This window comes from Xiphophorus couchianus, chromosome 7 (genome assembly GCF_001444195.1).
Source record: "Xiphophorus couchianus chromosome 7, X_couchianus-1.0, whole genome shotgun sequence".
Classification (NCBI taxonomy): Eukaryota; Metazoa; Chordata; class Actinopteri; order Cyprinodontiformes; family Poeciliidae; genus Xiphophorus; species Xiphophorus couchianus.
In genome coordinates this window covers 28,857,067-28,876,807 of record NC_040234.1, presented here as the reverse complement: position 1 = coordinate 28,876,807, position 19,741 = coordinate 28,857,067, and the positions used below count along the sequence as shown (strand labels likewise).

The following is a 19,741-nucleotide window of genomic DNA, read 5'->3' as shown; positions in this document are numbered from 1 at the left end:
TATTATATTTAGTTATAGACTTCTGTACATAAATACTCTTTAATTCAAACCATTCCCTTTTTATTCATCTTGCTATAAGTGAGTTTCTGATCTGGTTTTAAGTCTTGCGATCAGGTTCCAAAATAACTCTGTATGTAGGTTCATCCAACTTTACACAACCTTTTACAGCTTTTCTGATCCTGGTTAAGAAATGTGTTCACACACTGTGACGACTATGTTTCACTACATGGGGATTCTGTGTTTTGTGTTTCCTCCATGCATTATGTTTTGAACAAAAACCACAAAACAAACAAACAAAGAAACACATTTTTGGTCTTTACTGACCCAATTTATGATATGCTTACTGTGTCCTTCAAATAGTTTATGGCTTTCTTTCAGCTGTGGTTTTTCACTTCCATTAAGGCCAGATTTGAGGAGTGTATGACTAATAACCGTCCTGTCGACAGATTTTCCAATCCCTGTGGTATTTCACCTCCTCTACAGTTCCCATCAGAATGCCATCTTTTCTGCTTTTCCTAGAAGTCAAAACTAGACTCAATAGTTGAATTAAACTACAGTTGCAAGTCAAAAACCAATGAAATTAGCATTGCCAGGCTAAGTATGATTAGCTAATAATACTACGACTCAGTATCTCGTGTAACTAAATACTAAGATAACACCGTAATTTCCAGTATTATTTACTCAAGTAATTTAGTGATTTAAATTGCCAAAAGTTCAGCTGCATAGTGTTTTCTTTCTTTTACACACATGATATCCAACATTGAATTCTGAGTTCAAAGGCTGGTAAAAGAAAAAAAGACAAAATTTAGTTTTAATTTTTAAACTGATCGTAATGAAAGTGTCATTTAGAGCTGTTGTGATGGTGCAGAAGTTTGAAGAAACAAGAGATTTCACTCCAAATCTATAATAAAAATCCAGTATGACTATTGCATAAAATGTGGAGTGGAATATTAAACTGTTTATTCTTTTTACTTATACAAGTTTGTAGCCTGAAATCTGTCAATGAATTGGGTTCCTTTTGTGCTTGAATGAATAAAATCGAGGAAAATAAACAGTTATCGACCCGTGTTGCTACAAATAAAAACCCCACCAGGTTTATATCTTACACCATGAAAGTTAGACTAGATTTTGTGTCATTCCTTCATCTTTCAAAATGAGTTTGACATGGAATAATCATTGTAAAAAAGACATTTAAGGTAACTTAATAATCAATCTGTCATCCAGTTCTTCATGATTGCCTTATATTAAGTAATTTAAGATGTTTTTGCACGTTACATTTAAAAAGGAAAAAAAGATAATTATGATTTTACTTTCCACGCATACATAACAACAGATTGCAAGGTTGTGATTGTAACACTGAGTTTACAGAAAACAGCCTCCTCTATTTATCAAAAGATTACTTTTTTCTTCTTCTACTAAATCTCATTCATCACAGATTTGTTTTTTTTTTGTATAGACAAACCTTTTAAAACCTGAATAAATAAAACTGACATTATAGAAGTAAACTTCTGTAACTTTAACTAAATATTCTTATTTTTGCAGTTTAATGGTCAATGTTTTGCCTCATCAAGAGTTCTTTATATAAAGCAAAACATACTTTTAATGTCTGTATTTAAAGTTGAATGTATTTGTGATTTATTTTCCATGTTTTTCTCCTTGTTTTGATTAAATTAATGCATTTTTGGGTCCCGTTTCCTCTTCTGACCCTCAGTAGAGGATGCTATAACTGCTTAACACTGACAGGGATTATTGCTCTGTGCTGTCGTCATAAACCTTAATCCTCCAATCTTCTTGGATGGTGATGCACAGGCCAATAATAGAATCATTCTGTCTTTCATATTGGAAAAAACATAATTTATTTCCAAAATGGTTGCAATTTGCAGTTTATTTTCGTTTCTGTTTTACATAAACGTCAGAGATGCATCTAGAATAAGGACAATAATACACTGACACACACTAGTTATTGGCTCACAGTGAGGGAAATGTTATTAACAAGCCTCTGTGAAGGTTTTGTGCTGCAGCTGCCCTGCAGGCATGCTGATGATGATTAGCTTTCCGCTCTTCCACCTGGCTCCGTCTCGGCTCTGTGTGGCCTCTGTGCTCCTCACCCAGGTGTCGGGGGGCAGAAAGCTTTGTGTTTGGGTCATTCACGATCACCTGCATGTCTTTAAAGTCTCCCCCATTTCATACAAGACCTCCATTCTTTCTCTCGCTGATGAAAAGCAAACAGAAGTCCAGAACAGTCAGCATTGCCAACTTACAGGTTTGTTTTGTCTTTTTAATATCCCAACAGTTTTTATTTTAGGAGAGGCACTTTCAACAAGTTAAACAACCTCATGCGATTCAATGTTAGCTTTTAAGTGGAGATTGTGGAATCACAGCTACAACCATACAATGGCTAAGTGTTTGAATAAAGGACAAAGACAGAAACACTTTCTTGCTTTTAAAGACGGTGACTTGTTTAAAAGTAGTTTATTTTCTTCAAATCATGACAAATGTTATCATTGACAAAGTAATCAACTTGAAATGAACATACATAAAAATATTCCAGTGTGTGAGTTTTAGTTAAATTACAATTTTTCATTTGAAATGCTCATTGTAGCTCTGTTCTCTTGTGCCCTCTAGTGGTCAACAGAAACATAACACAACAGATGTTGAACGGTGAAGACGCGGTTACTGACATTTTTAGTTTATTACGATAATTTTAAATCTACATCTATCAGATTGATATGTTAGGATTTAAGAATAACAATAAGAATTTTTATTATTCAACGTTAAAAAATTTAGATATATAGTTATATCTATATATCTATATACTACATATCTATATATATATAGCGTAACTGTCCATCAAGGGATAGCCATTCACCTAAAGTGTCAAAACGGGTGAAAAGAGCATTAATCTATGGAATAATCATGAAAAATCTGTTTACAGGATAACTCTGTTCTATACACATACATACAAGTCCCACAAACCATGTAGGAGTCAGAGAAACATGTGGAAGAAGGATGAAAGGATTTAAAGAGTGAACCTTGTGGCTTATGGAGCTACAATGAGACCAAAATCTAACTGAGAACCTTTGACAAAACTTGAAAACTAATGTTCACAGACTTGTTTCATTCTGTTTGACTGAGCTTGTGCTATTTTACACATAAAAACCTGTTTTAACAAAAGTGAAAAATACTTTTACAAGTCACTGCGTGTTTCCGTTTTTCATCCCAGCAAGGTAAGTTTTGAATTCTTTGCAGTTACACTGTATGTACTTACACTTTATGAAAAGTTTCAAGTAATAATAAACTCAGTAAAGTTGCAGGCAGCATATTTTAGTGAGCAAGTAATAACTGTTATGTAACTTCCTGTTATTTCTTCCTAAACATGAATGCAGCAACCTGCAGAGAAACCTCAGTGTCAAAAATGCTGTTGCTGCTTAGCAAGAAACTTTTGAAAAGTGTACATAAAGAGCAAATGGCTCAAAAGTAAGGATAAGTGGTCCTCATGGGACATGTATTAAGGTCTGCCATGTCCATCTTCCATAAAGCCAAATTATTTGTATTCACTTCATGAATATGGATTATCTTAAAAAACATACTTTTTTACTATTTTTGCAATCATTTATGGATGAGACTGACATAAAATCACATTCAGCACAGCTTATTACTATGTGAGAGGCATACTTCTATTGTCTAAAAACAACTTAATCTATAAAAACATGGTGGAATGCTATATGCATTGAGGTTTCTCTTTGAAAACGATCATATTTGCTTGAGTGGTTTTTTAAACGGAAACTGATAATTATACATGGACATTTATGGTTGGAGGTGGTGCACCGCTAATGATGTGCATGTTAGACGCATTTGTGTAAAGCACTTTTTATTTTATCAACCTTTCATGAGGCTCGACAGCAGAATTAGCATTCCTCTCAGACTAGTCTTAAGCTTAAGTCTGATAAGCCGTCTAGATTTATGCTAATTAAAAACTCATGTAAGACATTAACCGCTTATATAGCCTTTAACCACAACTGCTACTGGAAAATCCCCTGAGCTACCGCTCGAAGAGCTCGTCGAAGCTCTCGTCTCCCACTTTTGTTACCACTCATTGAACTCCTCACGTTAGGTGTCCTTTCAGCTGCCTGAAGAAAAACACTGTCACAAGCAGCAGCGGCTTGTGCCCTTCAATGGTGGACTCTTCATTTGCTCTCTTTCAGCGTGTCAGTCGGCTTTAAATGCTGGTTTTAGGTTGAAACCCGTCCGCAGCCTCTCTCGGGTGTTTTTAAACCACGGTAATGGAGTGTCGGGTCTTGTCTATCCAGAGTCATGTTGTCAGGGGTTACGTAGGGAACAAGTCGGCAACGTTTCCGTTACAGGTATGTGGAAATACACCCTGCGCTCAAATAATATCCGTTTTACAATGAGAAAGCGTCGTGTTAAGAGCCAGAGAAAGCTCTGGAAACCTAATTTGTTAGACATTATCGCGACAAATTTGATTTTAAACACGGAGCTAAAGCACTGAACAAATGTACATCACAGGCCGGTTTTATAATTATGACAGGTCCACTGCTCAGCGTGACACCTAAAACTATCATTAATGTTATATGAAAGTTAATGTAGGACAAATGACTCTTCAATATAAAAGTGATTTATTAACGTTAGATTAATTTGTATATTATCTGACAAAAGTATTAACCCCTCTAAAACTTTTTTTTTTTTAGATCTGAACTGATAGACCAACACAAAGTTGCATTTTGTTCTGTTTTAAGCATTTGTTTTTTCAAATACAAATCTGAAAAGTGTGGAGTGCATGTATTTTTACCCCCTCTGAGTCATTCCTTTCGTTGCTATGGCAGCAGCAAGTATTGCTGGGTATGTCTCAACCAGCTTTCCATATCTAGAGAGCTCTAAATTTTTGCTTATTTCTCCTTGTAAAACAGATCAAGCTCAGCCACATTAGATGTAGACTGCCTGTCAATAGACAGTTTCAGGTCTTGCTACAGATTCTTGATTAGATTTAGGTGTGGACTTTGACTGGTCCGTTTTAGCACATGAATTTGCTCAGCTCTGACTGCATGTTTACGATTGTTGTATTGGTACAAGCTGAGCCTTCTTCCTAGTCTCAGGTTTTTTACAGCCTGTAACATTGTTATCTTTGAAAATTATCATATTTGCTTTAGTGTTTTTTTTAAGCGGAAACTGATCATTATACATGGAAATTTATGGTTGGAGGTGGTGCAACCATAAATTGCTGTTTATTGTTGTTGCTGTTGTCTATCACATTAAATCCAAATAAAATACATCTAAAATTTTCAGTCTTCACTGGACAAATGTGAAAAAATCAAGTAATATGATTCTGTTGCAAATTACTCTGAAGTTATATAGACTTTTTCATATAAAAAGTATTAAGAAGTGAAATGGTAATAACAATTTAAAATAATAAAACATAATATTGACAACATATGCAAAATCATACATAAGAAGAAAAAAACATAACATTATGCATGGCTCTAGAAACATTACAATAAGTCTTTAATCTCTTTAGTTTCTTGCAGCCCATCACAAATTATTTAATAGTTTGTATTTATTAAATACAGTTTGAAAGGGATATCACAGGGATTCTGTGTCATCATGGTGGCTAAAAATTAATATTTTCACTATGATGCCTAAATTTAAAGAAGTCTAAAACAGCTGAATGCTATGTGTTGAGTCTTCTTCATTCAATGTCTGTTTAATGTTTGGCCTTTCTGGGAATTACCTCTTCGTAGGAAACATAATTTGATCCTGAGGCGTGCCCTTCTCACAGTTCAGTGAAATTAAGACACCGATCCAGGTCAGCCTTATTGTTCTCCGCTCTCACCGCTGCATCTTTCCTGTTTTTCCAGGTGCTGGGCTTTGAAGTGGACTCCATCAACTCTGTGCAGTTTTCCAATCACACAGGTTGGTTTTGTCTTCCCTTGGCAGAGATGCTTTGCAACTTTCATCAGGAAATTAATCATTTCTATTTAAACACGTTACGCCCTCTTTTTTCATTTTCTGTTTTCATTTTGTGCCAGCATGTCATTGCAGTTGCTACTGAGGGCCTATTTGTTCCAGATTTGGTTTTTCACATATGATTAGAAGTTGAAAGTTATCTAAGACCTTAGCTGAGTTCATTCTCCATTTAAAAATAACCAAATCCTCAGTGCTCATCCTTTACACCATTAAGCATTGGGAAACAAAGTACAGCTTACTTTCATGAGAAAGTCCTGTTTTTGTTGTGTTGTTTTACTCCCTTTTTTAAAAAATATATTTAAGACGTCAAAACTGTACATTTGACTGTGTACTTTGAAAAAGTATTCATGTTCCTTGAACCTTTCCACATTATGTCACATTACAACTACAAACTTCAATCTGTTTTATTTGGGCATGAATGTAAAGCAGAAAGTATCCACACTTTTTTCAGTGTTTTAGTCTTTTTTGTTTCTGAATCTGAAAAGTGTGGCGTGCTTGTGTATTCCCACACTTAAATCCATGGCAACCATCTGCCTTCAGATGTCAGCTAATTACCCCAGCTGTGTTTAATCTGTTCTCTATACGAGTTCAACTCTCGTTGAAGAAAATTACCTACTAAGAGGTCAATTGTAACTCTGGAGGAGCTGCAAAGAACAATAGCTCGTGTGGGAGAATCTGCTAGCAAGATGTAAGCTTCTTTCTTCATGCTAAAGAAAATTCAACTCATATTTTTTGTTTCCTACTTAAATACCAATGAATTAAATACAACTTTCTGATTTTTGCATGACTACGATGTGATAAGGTTCAAGAGGTATTCATACTTTTCCAAAGCTTTGTTTTATTTATTTTTTTACAGGATCTGACATGTTTGCTTAAATACAGTAAAACAAGCAAAAATGTCTTGTGTGAAAGTCTAGATGATCCCACTCGGTTGTTTTTGGCTGCAGCCCACTTGTTTCCCAGAAGTCTGTTGTTGTCTGGGTCAAAATGTGGTTCAGACATGGAAGAGAGGGACTCCAGCCATCTTAATCACAACTTACTCTCCCAAAAGCACATGTAAAAATTGATTCTCTGCTAAAGTTATGTTTTTGTGGAGTTTCTTAACTTGTCTTTTACTAGTTTGGACTGCTATGTCCATCTTTTCTTTATTTAGGGAGACAAAACCAGTTTTCTGGCCAAACCAAAATCTTAATCCTCTCAAAGATGTAAAAAGAAGAAGGATCAACAATGAAGCATAAAAGAAAAAAATACCACTTTCTAAGAAAACATGTATTGTTTCCATTTATATCTTTTCCTGGAAAAGACATAAAGTGCTGTAGAAATCTGTCTGTTCATTATTTTATTTTAGATTTAAAGCCACAAGTGTTAGAACACCTCCTAATTTAGTAACCACCTGTGAGCAGTCGTATTTTGTTTTCTTGACAGTATTGACCGAGATTTGAACCGGGCTCAGACCTTTGATCAGATATCACATCTGGACCTGGGTTGTTAGATGTTTGGATTAGAAACTTTACGACCTCTGTTGTTTTCTTGACTGCCCCTTGCCTGTTCTCCTTTGACAATAAAAACAGGAGTTTTTGTAAGGGCAGGTCAGAGCGCTCTGTAGAACTGATCGGAGGAGAGGTTCGATAGAGTGTTCTCCTTTTGCAAAAGCTCTACATAAAATTCATATACGTTGTCTGTGGTTCTTTCTTTTATTTAGGTTCGAAAGGAAAATACCTATCAACAAGTTTAGACAAATTATATGATTGATGACTGATGCAGAGTTGATCTTTACTGTGTCTTACTGTCAAAGACGTGCTCGTTTTAAACAAAGTGATGAGGGTCAGGAGTTAAAGTTAATGGTTTTTCTCAGAACCGCCTCCTCCTTACTTTGAAAAATTAGTTGTTAGAACATAAAACCTCATCAAGATTTGATCCCATCAAAGAAAAGCATGAAATATCTTAGCAAACGGATGTTTATTAGGGGAAAAACTTTTCTCAGAATGTAAGTGGATTATAGCTGCATACACTGTTCTGACGGAGAATTATCAGAAATTGTTGACTGGATTGTCCAAGTTTAGACTTTGGACGTCAGTTCAAAGGTGCAAATCGCCTCGTCACCTGAAGTACATATTGAAAGAATCCCTGCAGCTTATTAACTTTTTTATAGCAAATCATTGAAGTTAGTTTGTTATCTTGTCCATATTAATGGTCAAGAACAGAAATATTTAGTTGGTTCAGCTTTATAATCCAATCTGTTAGTTCATTTTAATATTTTTTTATACTATATAAGAGTTGTATATCAGTGGATATCGATAGTTATGTATTAGATTTTTTGTTTTAAATATCTGAAATACTGCCAAAACTGGTGCCATGACATTTCCTATTGTATCTCGTTTTCATTCCTCGCTGTTGTTTTTTTTATTTTTAAGCAGTTATGATTCATAACCTTAAACTGCTGCTGCGCCAGTTACTCAGCAGGTTGTTGCTAGGTAACCAGAGATGGGAGGAGTGGGGGGGAAGGGGGGCAGGAACTGTTTGCTACACCATAGGTTGTTGCTAGGTAACCAAAGAGAGAGGGAGTTAGCTGATTCCACCAACATTTTGTTAGCTAGCTGTGAGAGGTTGAGTAGCTAAAGCCTTTCACATATGATTGATGACTGATGCACAGAATGTGCAGCATTCTGTGCATCATTGTTTCGTATTAACTTGTGATTCCAATTGCGTTTCTTATTTAATGGAAATTGTGTCTTTTAATCTTTTTTGAACTTACTGGAAAGTTGACAAAGTTTACACTCATTTGTATTGGAAATGAAGCTACAGATTCTCTAAAACCAGGATCCCTCTGACTTCCTCTGCAAGTAATATGTTGACTTCTCAAAAGTACTCTATACAACCCCACTCAACTCTGCTCTTCATCTATCAAAAGTTTGTGGCTGTTCAGATTAACATTTTTCTTTTGCGTTCATGCCTGAATTAGATTTTTCCAAGTTTCACCTGCATTTTGACAACTAGTGTCACCAGCTGAAAAAAAAGAGGTGAAGTTAAGTTTAGGGAATTTAAAGACGGTTTTATGAGGAGTTCTTCATATCAAATGTGAAACATTTTCTTTTCTTTTAGCTGGTGCAGCCTCATGTGGGGAACAATGTGTTGCTCTCCCATTTCCCACAGATATCTGGTGCCTTTGGGACCCAGTTTGGCTGTAAAAACGTTGCTCAGAACCACATGAAGGAAAACAAAAGCCTGGTGAAACAAGAACGTCCCAGGACACATGCAGAGATGATGGGATTATTTTCTGAGCTTCATGTGCTAAAATATGTGGAGAATGTGTTTCCTTCAAAGGATTTAGAGACATTTACATTGGAATTACTTGAAGTAAAACCAACATCAGTTCCTTGGAAAGACAAAGCTCTCGTTTTTTGAAGCTTTCATGTAAACTAATGAGCTGTGATCTTTGTGTCCAGTTCTTGCTGGTATGTGTAAACATTGTGATCGCCCCTGCGAAGCACAGCGCATGTTTTGCTGGGAGTTTCCTTATAGAGTTGATTTATTGGCTTGGTGTTGAGCTTCGTGTGCAGGATGACAAGTTCATGTCTTTGTGTGTCTGTTTTGTCCCTGAGCATTTGCAATCAGAGCAGCTTCTTCTTGTTTGTTCAAGGTTAGGGGTGAACAGGGAACAAAGGAAAAGCAGAACTGGTTTCCAGACAACAGCGTTCCCATTCAGTCGGTGCTGAGGCCCCTTTTGGCCCTGGAAGACTAAACATGCAGGACATTCAATTAAAATGTTTTTATCTGCATTTATCAATCGGCAAAAAAAAAAACAGAAATAAGTTTGTTTTTGGATATTTTTTCCTCCTGTAGGTTGTTTCTTCCTTAGAACAACAGCCTGACCTTTGACCTTTCTGCTCAGGCTATGCCCACTGGAAGGGACAGGTGCTGACCGCGGAGGAGCTGAATGTGCTGTACGAAGGAATCAAGCTTAATAAAGTGACCCAGTACGATTATATTCTCACAGGTGGGTTTAAAAGAACAACTTGAAGCATAAAATGTGTTTTTGTTTATATGGCTGCTAATCACTGTGTAAATAAAATATATCACAAATGTATCATCGCACACAATTTTACAGAGTATTTCTGGACTCATTTCTAGTGCAAATATCAGCACACTTGGAAACAAAACAAAACTTTTAAGGAAGAAATAGGAGCTTGATTTAAGTCAATAATTCCTCATTATTGATTAAAAGTTTAATCTGCCAGTGGAAACAAACATTTTTGTCCATATTAAAAGTTAAATTTGAGTTTGAGTTGTTTTTGCAGGAAGACAGGTGAGGATAACGAAAACAACCTGCAGCTTTAGCTGTAGATAAATGTGGTTTTTACAAATTCCACGTCTATCTATTTTCAGTAAGCTCAAAAGCTAAATTGTTGATGCTTTTAACTACTACTAGGTAAAAGGTCATTTTATTTATATAGCACATTTTTATCAACAAGGCAATACAAAGGGATTTACAGGAATTAAAAGAAAATACAAACAAAATAACAAACCAAAAGAAGAAAAATCTAATTATGTTGAGCCACAGTAAAATAAACGAGGTACTCCTATTCAGTGTTTGTAAGTATCATCTGGTCCAATTCCTTTTCTGGTTTGAAAGAATAGGAGTCTAAAAAGTAGCTTTTCTGGATTCCAAGTTCTAACCCTGTTCTGGGTTGCTAGATAAGTATAAGTATTCTCCGGTCTTTCTAAGTATGCTCTAAATTTGTAAAAGTAATGAGTACTCTACAGTTTCTAAGTAATAATGAAAACTAAATGTTTTTGTTCTGGAAGAATTTTTTTTGTATTCTAAGTTTGTTCTAATTCCTTTTCCTCTAAAAAATAAGCTAAACAGTGACTAATAAACTAGAGTCTCTGTTCTAATTCCTTTTCTGGGTTAAAAATAAGTACTCCACAGTTTCACAAAATAAAATAAAAAAGAGGAAAGGACACATTAGGGCACATGGCAACATTCAGACAAAACAAAGACATGAGTGAAGGCGGTGACATCACAGGGCCATGAAACCACGTCGCTCAGCCTCCCGGCAGAAGTCCGATAAGATGTTGTTATCGAGGAATGTCCTTGGGAGCGCTCAGCTCCACAGCTGCATGGACAACAGGAGGGGGTGAGGTGGGAAGGAGCGTTATGTTTACATATCTTCAAGGAGATTGGAAATATGCAGCCTTTCCAAGGAAACACAGGGAAAGCCAATTCAGATACTGAATGTCTTAAGTCGGGTAGATTATAAATTTCAATCTTCCCTAAAGTCTCTTAATGAGGGTCCATCTGAGTTTGTCAAGTAGGAGTTCATAAGTTTCTTACTTCTTCCTATTCCTTTTCGAGCATGTTAAGATTACTGTGGTAGAAAAATATGTCGTTTGCATTCCTTGTGCTTGTACATGATCTTATACTACTATAATGTTCGAAATAAATAAATAAAATACATTCTTTTTTATTTTTATTGACCATAAATGTAAAATGGTTGCTCTGTGTAGCTTTTCCTTTTGCCACTGTTTCATTTGATTATGTAGCTGACAAACTGCTGAGTTATAGTCTGCATAAATATTAAGCTTTAACATATAAATGCTTAATGCAGTCAGATTGACATAACGAAGGTTTTTTATGTGTTTTCCTCTAAGGGTACAGCAGAGACACATCCTTCCTGGAGGCAGTGGTTGACATCATCCAGGAGCTAAAGAAGGGAAACCCCAGCCTGGTGTATGGTGGGCAACATTTTCCAGTTCAAAACAATAAAACTGATGTTTTATTGTTTATTTTTAATCACTTGATGACAAATATTGTCTTTATTTCAGTTTGTGATCCTGTTATGGGAGACCATGGTGCTATGGTAGGAAGCCTTTACCAAATACCCATGCTTCTTTTTTTCATTGAAATATAAGAAATCTGATAAACTCCATGAAATGTAATGATTGTTGTTAAAAAATACTTTCTGTTTGTATTTGTCAGTACGTTCCAGAGAACCTGCTGCCTGTCTATAAGAACAAAGTAGTGCCTTTGTCGGATATTCTCACTCCGAACCAGTTTGAAGCGGAGTAAGTTCATTTTAATCTGTTACCACAGAGCAAACGGTGACACATGTTTTCTAAGTGAGCGATCTGGTTTTCTGCTCTTATCAGATTGTTAACTGGGAGGAAAATAAGCACAGAAGACGATGCTGTGAAGGTGAGAATCCTCAGAGTAGCACAACTTCAACAATTTTTACTCACGTAAAAGTAAGAAGTAGCCAGAAAAAACTCAATTAAGAGTAAAAAAGTATTTGGTAAAAAGTCTACTCAAGCACTGAGTAACTTATCAAATTATCAGTCATTTAAAAATTACATCATCAAACGGACTGAAATATGAAGGTAAGTGGAGATTTTGGTATTTTAAGGACCAAAATGACAATAATTCATATAAGTAACAAAATCGGGTAAAAGAAAACCTTTCCAGAGTTTCAGTTTCTTTCAATAAAAAAATTATAAAATCTTAACAAAAACTGAAGCTGCGTGTCTGTGTCTGGTGAATTTTTGGTTAAAACATGTTTTTCACTCAGTGGGTAGAAAATTCAGATATTTTACTCAAGTAGAAGTAAAACGTAGCTGTACAAGACATGACCCAAGAGTTAAAAAAGGTATTTGGTAAAAAGTCTACCATTTAATATTTAAAAATTACACCATCAGACGGACTGAAATATTAAGTTAAGTGGAGATTTTAGTATTTTAAGGACCAAAATGACAATAATTCATATAAGTAACAAAAATAACAAAATCAGGAAGAAGAAAATGTTTCCAAATCAGTTTCTTTCAATAAAAAAACGTATAAAATTTTAACAAGAACTGCAGGTGTGTGCCTGAGTCTGGTGAATTTCTGGATATAACATGTTTGTTTTTCATTCAGTGGGTAGAAAATCCAGAAATTGTACTCAAGTAAGAGTCGAAATACTTCATGATAAAATCACTCAAGTAACAGTAAAAAGTACAGCATAGTAAAAATATTCCTAAAAGTAAATTTTGTTTCTGTCCTGCAGGTGATGGACTTGCTTCATGAAATGGGTCCAGACACGGTTGTCCTCACCAGCACCGATCTGCCCTCTAAACAGGGAGACCAGTTCCTGGTGGCACTGGGGAGCCAAAAAATAAGTAAAGTTGATGTTATTATTTACTGGAAAGTCTAGAGATTATGCATAGAGAAAAATGGGTCATAATTCCTCCAGTGATGTAAAAAAACTAAATCACAAACACTTATGGACTGCTGCTGCCTCGTTGTTGCCACTAGGGGTCCCACATCCAGTTGTTACTAGTTTTAGCCAGCAATTAATATTTCAAACTAGTCATGATTTTAAACTACTTTTTAATTTGGTTGTTATCGTTTAACCAAAGCAGAAGAAATCAGTCAAGGGGGAAATACTTTTTCACTACAATTTAATTACAGAAGAAATAGTTGACATGTTTTTGTACTTTCCAATGTTAGAGTAAATCTGCAAATACTGATTGACTTTTTGCTTTAAAGTTCAAGTTTATTTGTATCGAACATTTCAGCAACAAGGTATTTCAAAGTACTTTAGGACTGTTGTAAATGAATATTTTAGTAATCGAGTAATCTATCGATTATTCTTACGATTAATCAAGTAATCTGATAAAAAAAAAAGATAAAGTAAAACATTGGTAAATCTAACATAACAACAGTGTCACTATTGGATATCAACATCAGTCCAATTTTCCACATTTGAGCTTCCCTAACAATAACTTTTCTGTAGTTTAGAAAATTAACCTGTAACAATAACAGCTCACTTTCTAAGTTAACCTGAAGAAAATTTATACAAAGATCTGAAATTATATTAAATTTAATAATAAAGAGGCAGGTTCACAAATTCTAAAAAATGTCTATACTCCAGCTTTTCATTTATGTATTTATATCCAGTGAGTTTAATAGATGAACTCTCACCTTGCCCAGACATTTTTAGCATTTGTGTTTATGTTAGCGACGGGATTTGACATCTTTGTTCGTCACACACAGAAACTCATCTACCAGCTACGTAACATCACGATGCGCTCTGCCACCCATTTGCTGAGATCGGAATGTTATGAAATAAATTTTCCAGTTCGTCCACGAAGCTACGCATCTAAAACACAGCCGCCCGCAGTGTTCAGTCTATCCGCTCACCTGCATAAATAATCCCGCCATGCTCGTCCCTGCTGCTCGCTCTGAACCGCCACCAGGCAGCAGCTCTGGGAGGAGAAAAGCTGCCGTACTCCAGGCATCGCTCCCGTCATTTTAAAGATGCTTATTGGTCCCCCGAAAAATGACAAAGACCATTATCTATCATCAATCAATACAATCCTCCCAGGTCAAACGTGAAAACTGGTCGTTATGCAGCTAACACTTAGCTTTCGTCAACAACTCGGGCGGAAGTGAGAGCGCTGGGCAACGCAAGTAATTACCCGGCCAGAACACAGTGCGCTAAATAATAAAATATAATTTAACAAAGCTTCGAGGCAGATAAATTTTCTTCGAGGAATTTTAATAATCAAGGTACTAGAATCACTCGAGGAATCGTTTCAGCCCTGAAGTGCTTTTAAAACGTCTTACAGTCGCAAATTAAGCAATTAGCATTATATTTATTCAAATATCGTCACCTTCATAAAATAATGGACATTTTTACAGTCGTTTTTTTACAAAGGTGAATTTGGCAAAAATTTAAAAAATCACTTTTGACGAAAAAAATACTTTGGCCATCGTTTTAGGAAGTTGACAATATATTGATCAATGTTCACTTACTACTAATCAAAATCAAGTCTAAGCATGTGGGGGATTTTAGCCTCAATCTGAAGGAACCAGAATCAACACACATCTTCATTTATTACAACTAAAAACCACAAATCAGGCCTGAAATCTGGGAGTAGTGATGGACTCCAACCTGAACCTTCAGAGCCACATAAAGGCAGTTACAAAGTCGGCCTTCTATCACCTGAAGAACATTAGAGGACTGATGTCTCAGCGAGATCTAGAGAAACTCATCCATGCGTTGATTTAGATGCAACAGCATCTAAATCAATCCTCCAGCTGCAGCTGATCCAAAATGCTGCTGCTGGTGTTCTGACTAAAACCAGTAAGATACAGCACATCAACCCAAGTCCCTACACCGACTCCCTGCACCTCAGAGAATAGACTTTAAGATACTGTTGTTAGTTTATAAATCACTGAACGTCTGAGCATCACAAAACATTAAAGATCTGCTGTTGTCATAGCAACCTTCCAGACCTCTCAGGTCTTCTGGTTCTGGTCTGCTCTGCATCCAGAACCAGAACCAAACATGGAGAAGCAGCATTCAGCTTCTATGCACCACAAATATGAAACAACCTTCCAGAAAACTGTAAAGCTGCCGAAACACTGAGTTCACTTAAATCAAGACTAAAACCTGCCTGTTTAGAGTTGCTTTAGAAACTTTATAAATATTATGATGAGTAATGATGCCACCAGACAAAATGTAGTGTTTCTGCTGTTGACTGTGTTTTCTATGACTTTGTATTTTTGTGATTTTATGATGCAAATCACTTTGAAACTCCCTGTTGCTGAAATGTGTTATAGAAATAAACTCGACTTGTTCCAGGTTTGTTGTTGTTGCTCATCAGAACCCTGTGTTCTCCTCAGGGAAACCCGACGGGACCAGCACCAACCAAAGGATCTGCCTGGACATCCCTAAAGTCGACGCCGTGTTTGTGGGGACCGGTGACCTGTTTGCTGCCATGCTGCTCGCCTGGACTCACCTTCACCCCAACGACCTGAAGGTACGAGTCGTGTTCAGTAAAATACTCCTGACTCCGTGTGCATCCAGTAAAAACCATCTTGGATTAACATGGATGTGCTTTAACTCTTCAGACTGCCTGTGAAAAAACTGTTTCAGTGATGCACCATGTCATCAAGAGGACCATCACTTACGCCGTTGGTAGGGTTTGTTTTTGTTTCTTCAGGCTTCCTGTTTGTCTCAAAGCTGCTTTCTGAACAAAGATTGTTTTAACTCCAATAAAATACAACTGGCTGCACCACTCTCTAAATGTGGACGAAGAAATAGTCGTGCTGTAGATTGAAGAGGAATGAGTAGTTGTATGTTTGATTCTGATTTATATTATACAAAATTCTGTTTTTTTTATTGAGATTGTATATGATAAAGTAGCACAGAACTGAGTTTTAAAAGAGTTCCTTTTCTGAAATCTGAGCTCACCTGAGTGAATATGCTTTCTGAAAGATTGGTAAACTTTAAATTTTAATGAACATTCAACACTGCAACTGGAGACATTTTAAATATCCAAAATAAATAAACAAAAGAATGGAAAGAACAAATAAAAGAGATTTATGAATTCTCTGTAAACAAAATTGTCCTTAAACGAAAAGTTTTAGTTGAGACCAAAACACCAAACTGAAGACTTTCATTATTCATTATTACATTTTTTTTCTTGTAGGAGGAGAAAAAATGATAAATGATAATAGAAATGATTTAGCTCTTTTTCATTTATCTTGCGATTAAATGATTTATTGCTTATTGTGACAGTCCTATTTGTAAGCTTTAAATGTTTTCAAAAACTTGCATAAAATTTGCTTATAAATGTGCAAACATGCACATGGAAATGTTTTCATATTCAGGACGTTTTAATAAGACAATAAGTAATTTTGTTTCAAGCTTTAATTTAGAAATAACTATTATCCTCGGTTGGAGGATAATTTATCGTTGCTGTATCTAGCCAACATCTGAACTTGGTTTTTCCATCATGGTGTTTTTTTAAAGTAAAAACTTCTGGGGCGTGCCGTGTTTGAAGGCCTTCAGTCCTCGACGCGGCCGTCGCGGGTTCGACTCCCGGACCCGACGACATTTGCCGCATGTCTTCCCCCCTCTCCTTCCCCGTTTCCTGTCAGCCTACTGTCATATAAGGGACACTAGAGCCCACAAAAGACCCCTGGAGGGGTAAAAAAAATAAAAAAAAAAGTAAAAACTTCTTTTCACTCACATTTACGACTCTCTGTATTGCTGACCGCAGTACAAGGCCGTATAACGCGCCACAGGAGAGAGGTTTTTAGCTCGCAGTCGGTAATGCTATTAATCTGCATTATCTAATATTAACGCCTTATACTTTTTAGATTAATTGCAAAGTCATAATTGATACTGAGAATAAATTACCTTGTTTTGGTAATAATATGATTTTCTAAAGCAAATTGCACTGAATTATAATGGGCATCTGAGTAAAGAGTTTAAATGTACATCACAATACTACAATTTTAATTGTGAAATGTTAATATTTTCTTTTAACTCCACAGTTATGCTCTATTTTATGTTGGTCTCTTAAAAACAAATCCAGCTAAAGGTTTTGGTTTTGATGTGATGAAATATGAAAAAGTTCCAGATGGATGAATTATTTTGCAAATGAAAACTACAAAGAGTCAAAAGGTTTTCAGTGAAAATTTATATTTATATACTCTTGTTTTTGTATGTATGTATGTATCCTCTATGTCACGTGTCAAACTCGAGGCCGGTGGGCCAAATCTGGCCCGCCACAGCTTTTTATGCGGCCCTCTAGATTCTAGACTAAACACTAAATGTGCTTCAATATTATTATCAATCAAATCAATGCTGGTTTTCTTTTTTTTTTTTCCGTTTTTTTTCTCTGAAGAGTTTTTGCGGCGCTAGTGGCTCGTATTTATTTGTACTGTAGGCAGACAGGAAGGAGGATGAGGAGAGGGGGGAAGACATGTGGTAAAGGTCGTCGGGACCGCGACGTCCGCGTTGAGGACTAAGGCCTCCAAATGTGGGGCGTGCTAACCCCCTGCGCCACCACAGCACGCCCCATCAATGCTGTTTTTATCTGTTTACTGCCAAATTATATCAATCGTACCATCCAGATTTTTGCGAATTATCGTGGAAATTCACACAAAAATCAACAAATCCCCAAATGTTTTTGCACTAATACATAACTGGTAGTTTATAGCAGATTTTTACTAAACAGCTGCCTCAGCTTTAAATAACGTCAGCGAGTAATAAAGTTGCATTTACTGACATAAATAAGCGCAAATCTTTTCAAATTAGTAAACACTTTGATTTTTATTGCAAAAAAATCACAAAAAGAATTGTGAAATCCTGAAGGGACTGAAAAGATGTTCAATAATATTTAATTTTAAGGATTAATTGATATTTTAACAGTTTGTGAACGGGTTTTATCATTACATTCTGGCACAACTGGCCCTTTAAGAGGATTCATGATCTTGATTTGGCCCAAAACAAAAATTACTTTCATCCCCCGTGTCTGCGCACATTTTGTTTTATTACATTTCTTAAACTGGGACTTGAGTCTGAATTTTGTACCACAAACATGCAAATGTGAGAATGAGTCCTGACTGTGTGTCCGCCTGTCCTGCAGAGACAGCTGGTCTTGGGAAAAAGCCCAGCCCGGCCCAGCTGGAGCTGCGGATGGTCCAGAGCAAAGCGGACATCGAGAACCCTTCCATTGTCGTAGAAGCGAACGTCTTAGACAAGTCTCCGGACCAAAAGCAGTAGACCACCTGTGAAGAATTTCACCGAGCGTCGGTACGATTCCAGTCGCTCAGCCAGATGCGAGTCGGACTCGCTCATCTCTGACAGCATTCGTGTTTCTGCCTTACAAAACCTGAGAGTTCAGCAGGATGTGTGGTGTGTAAACACTCTGGTTTCACTGCCGTGTGTTCGCTGTTACAGTCCATGTAGATGCCCTTCACTTCTAACAAATAACAGAGTATTTGTGTTAAAAAAATGTCTTAGAATAGTAAAAGTGAGTCCTTTCTGTAACACAACTCATTCCAGTTCTTAAAAGAAAGCCAGTGTTTGCATGAAAATGCATTTTGTCTGTCTGGACTCAACAGCACTAGTCACAAATACATAGAAGCACAACAGCCTCCTGTTTGTAACGACATCCAATAAACTATCACATCATGAACTTAGAAAGCTGCTCAAATTTGCATTACAAAAATGTTGAACATCTTATGCATCTAACTCAAACATGGTCTAATTTTACTAACACTGTTAATTCCACTTTGTTTTATTTTAAACTAAATGTAACTTTAACGATGATCATGTTAATAATTAATAAAAACGACGGTTGTTTTTAATCTTTTTTAATTATGCAATGCTTTCTTGAACTAGCAGGTGTGTTAGATTCATGTCCTATCTCAAATTGAGGTGTTTGCACAACTAATCTTTAAGATACTCACAAGTGATCGCTGTTTTTGTTTCTGACTCTGTTGTCACGTCTGGTAAAGAGTCGGTACGAGAGACCACACTGTATAGCCTTAACAGGGTTAGAGACGAGAAATTATAATGGTCACGATGAATGTTTTAGCAGAACCTTACGCGTAATGTTAAGAGAGTCAAGTGCCAAACCTTTAATTGTTGCTCATTTGTAGAGCAATTTAATGAACAGAGACAATAAATGATTAATCTTTTACTGAAAATGTGTCGATTCTGTTCTTATTGATTGTTTTGTGGCTTTGCGATAATGTCACAAATTCAGATGGGTTTTTTTTTTCGGTTCGAAAGGTTTGAATATGTCGCTTTTCCATAAGGTGTTGAAATGATGAAGCAACTGGTGTTCCGCGGCCGCCCCCTGGTGGTCCGCGAGGTACTGCACGAAATCGACCGTTTATTTGCCGTGACGTCAGCTCAAATTGCGACGCTACAGCTAGCTTAGCAAAGGATTGTGTTAAAAAATAACAATGGATAAATGG

The 19,741-nt window shown here is 36.3% G+C and overlaps 1 protein-coding gene across 1 annotated transcript; it reads left to right on the top strand.

Annotated features, from left to right (window-relative positions):
* Positions 1 to 4,123: 4,123 nt before the first annotated feature.
* Positions 4,124 to 19,468, top strand: LOC114148106 (pyridoxal kinase-like). The gene is made up of 11 exons (XM_028023058.1): positions 4,124 to 4,364; positions 5,874 to 5,928; positions 9,875 to 9,979; positions 11,635 to 11,718; positions 11,809 to 11,843; positions 11,963 to 12,048; positions 12,133 to 12,178; positions 13,023 to 13,134; positions 15,647 to 15,783; positions 15,875 to 15,941; positions 18,403 to 19,468. The coding sequence occupies exons 1-11, from the start codon at positions 4,284 to 4,286 to the stop codon at positions 18,537 to 18,539; spliced, it is 945 nt and encodes a 314-aa protein (XP_027878859.1). The 5' UTR covers positions 4,124 to 4,283; the 3' UTR covers positions 18,540 to 19,468.
* The last annotated feature ends 273 nt before the right edge of the window (positions 19,469 to 19,741 follow it).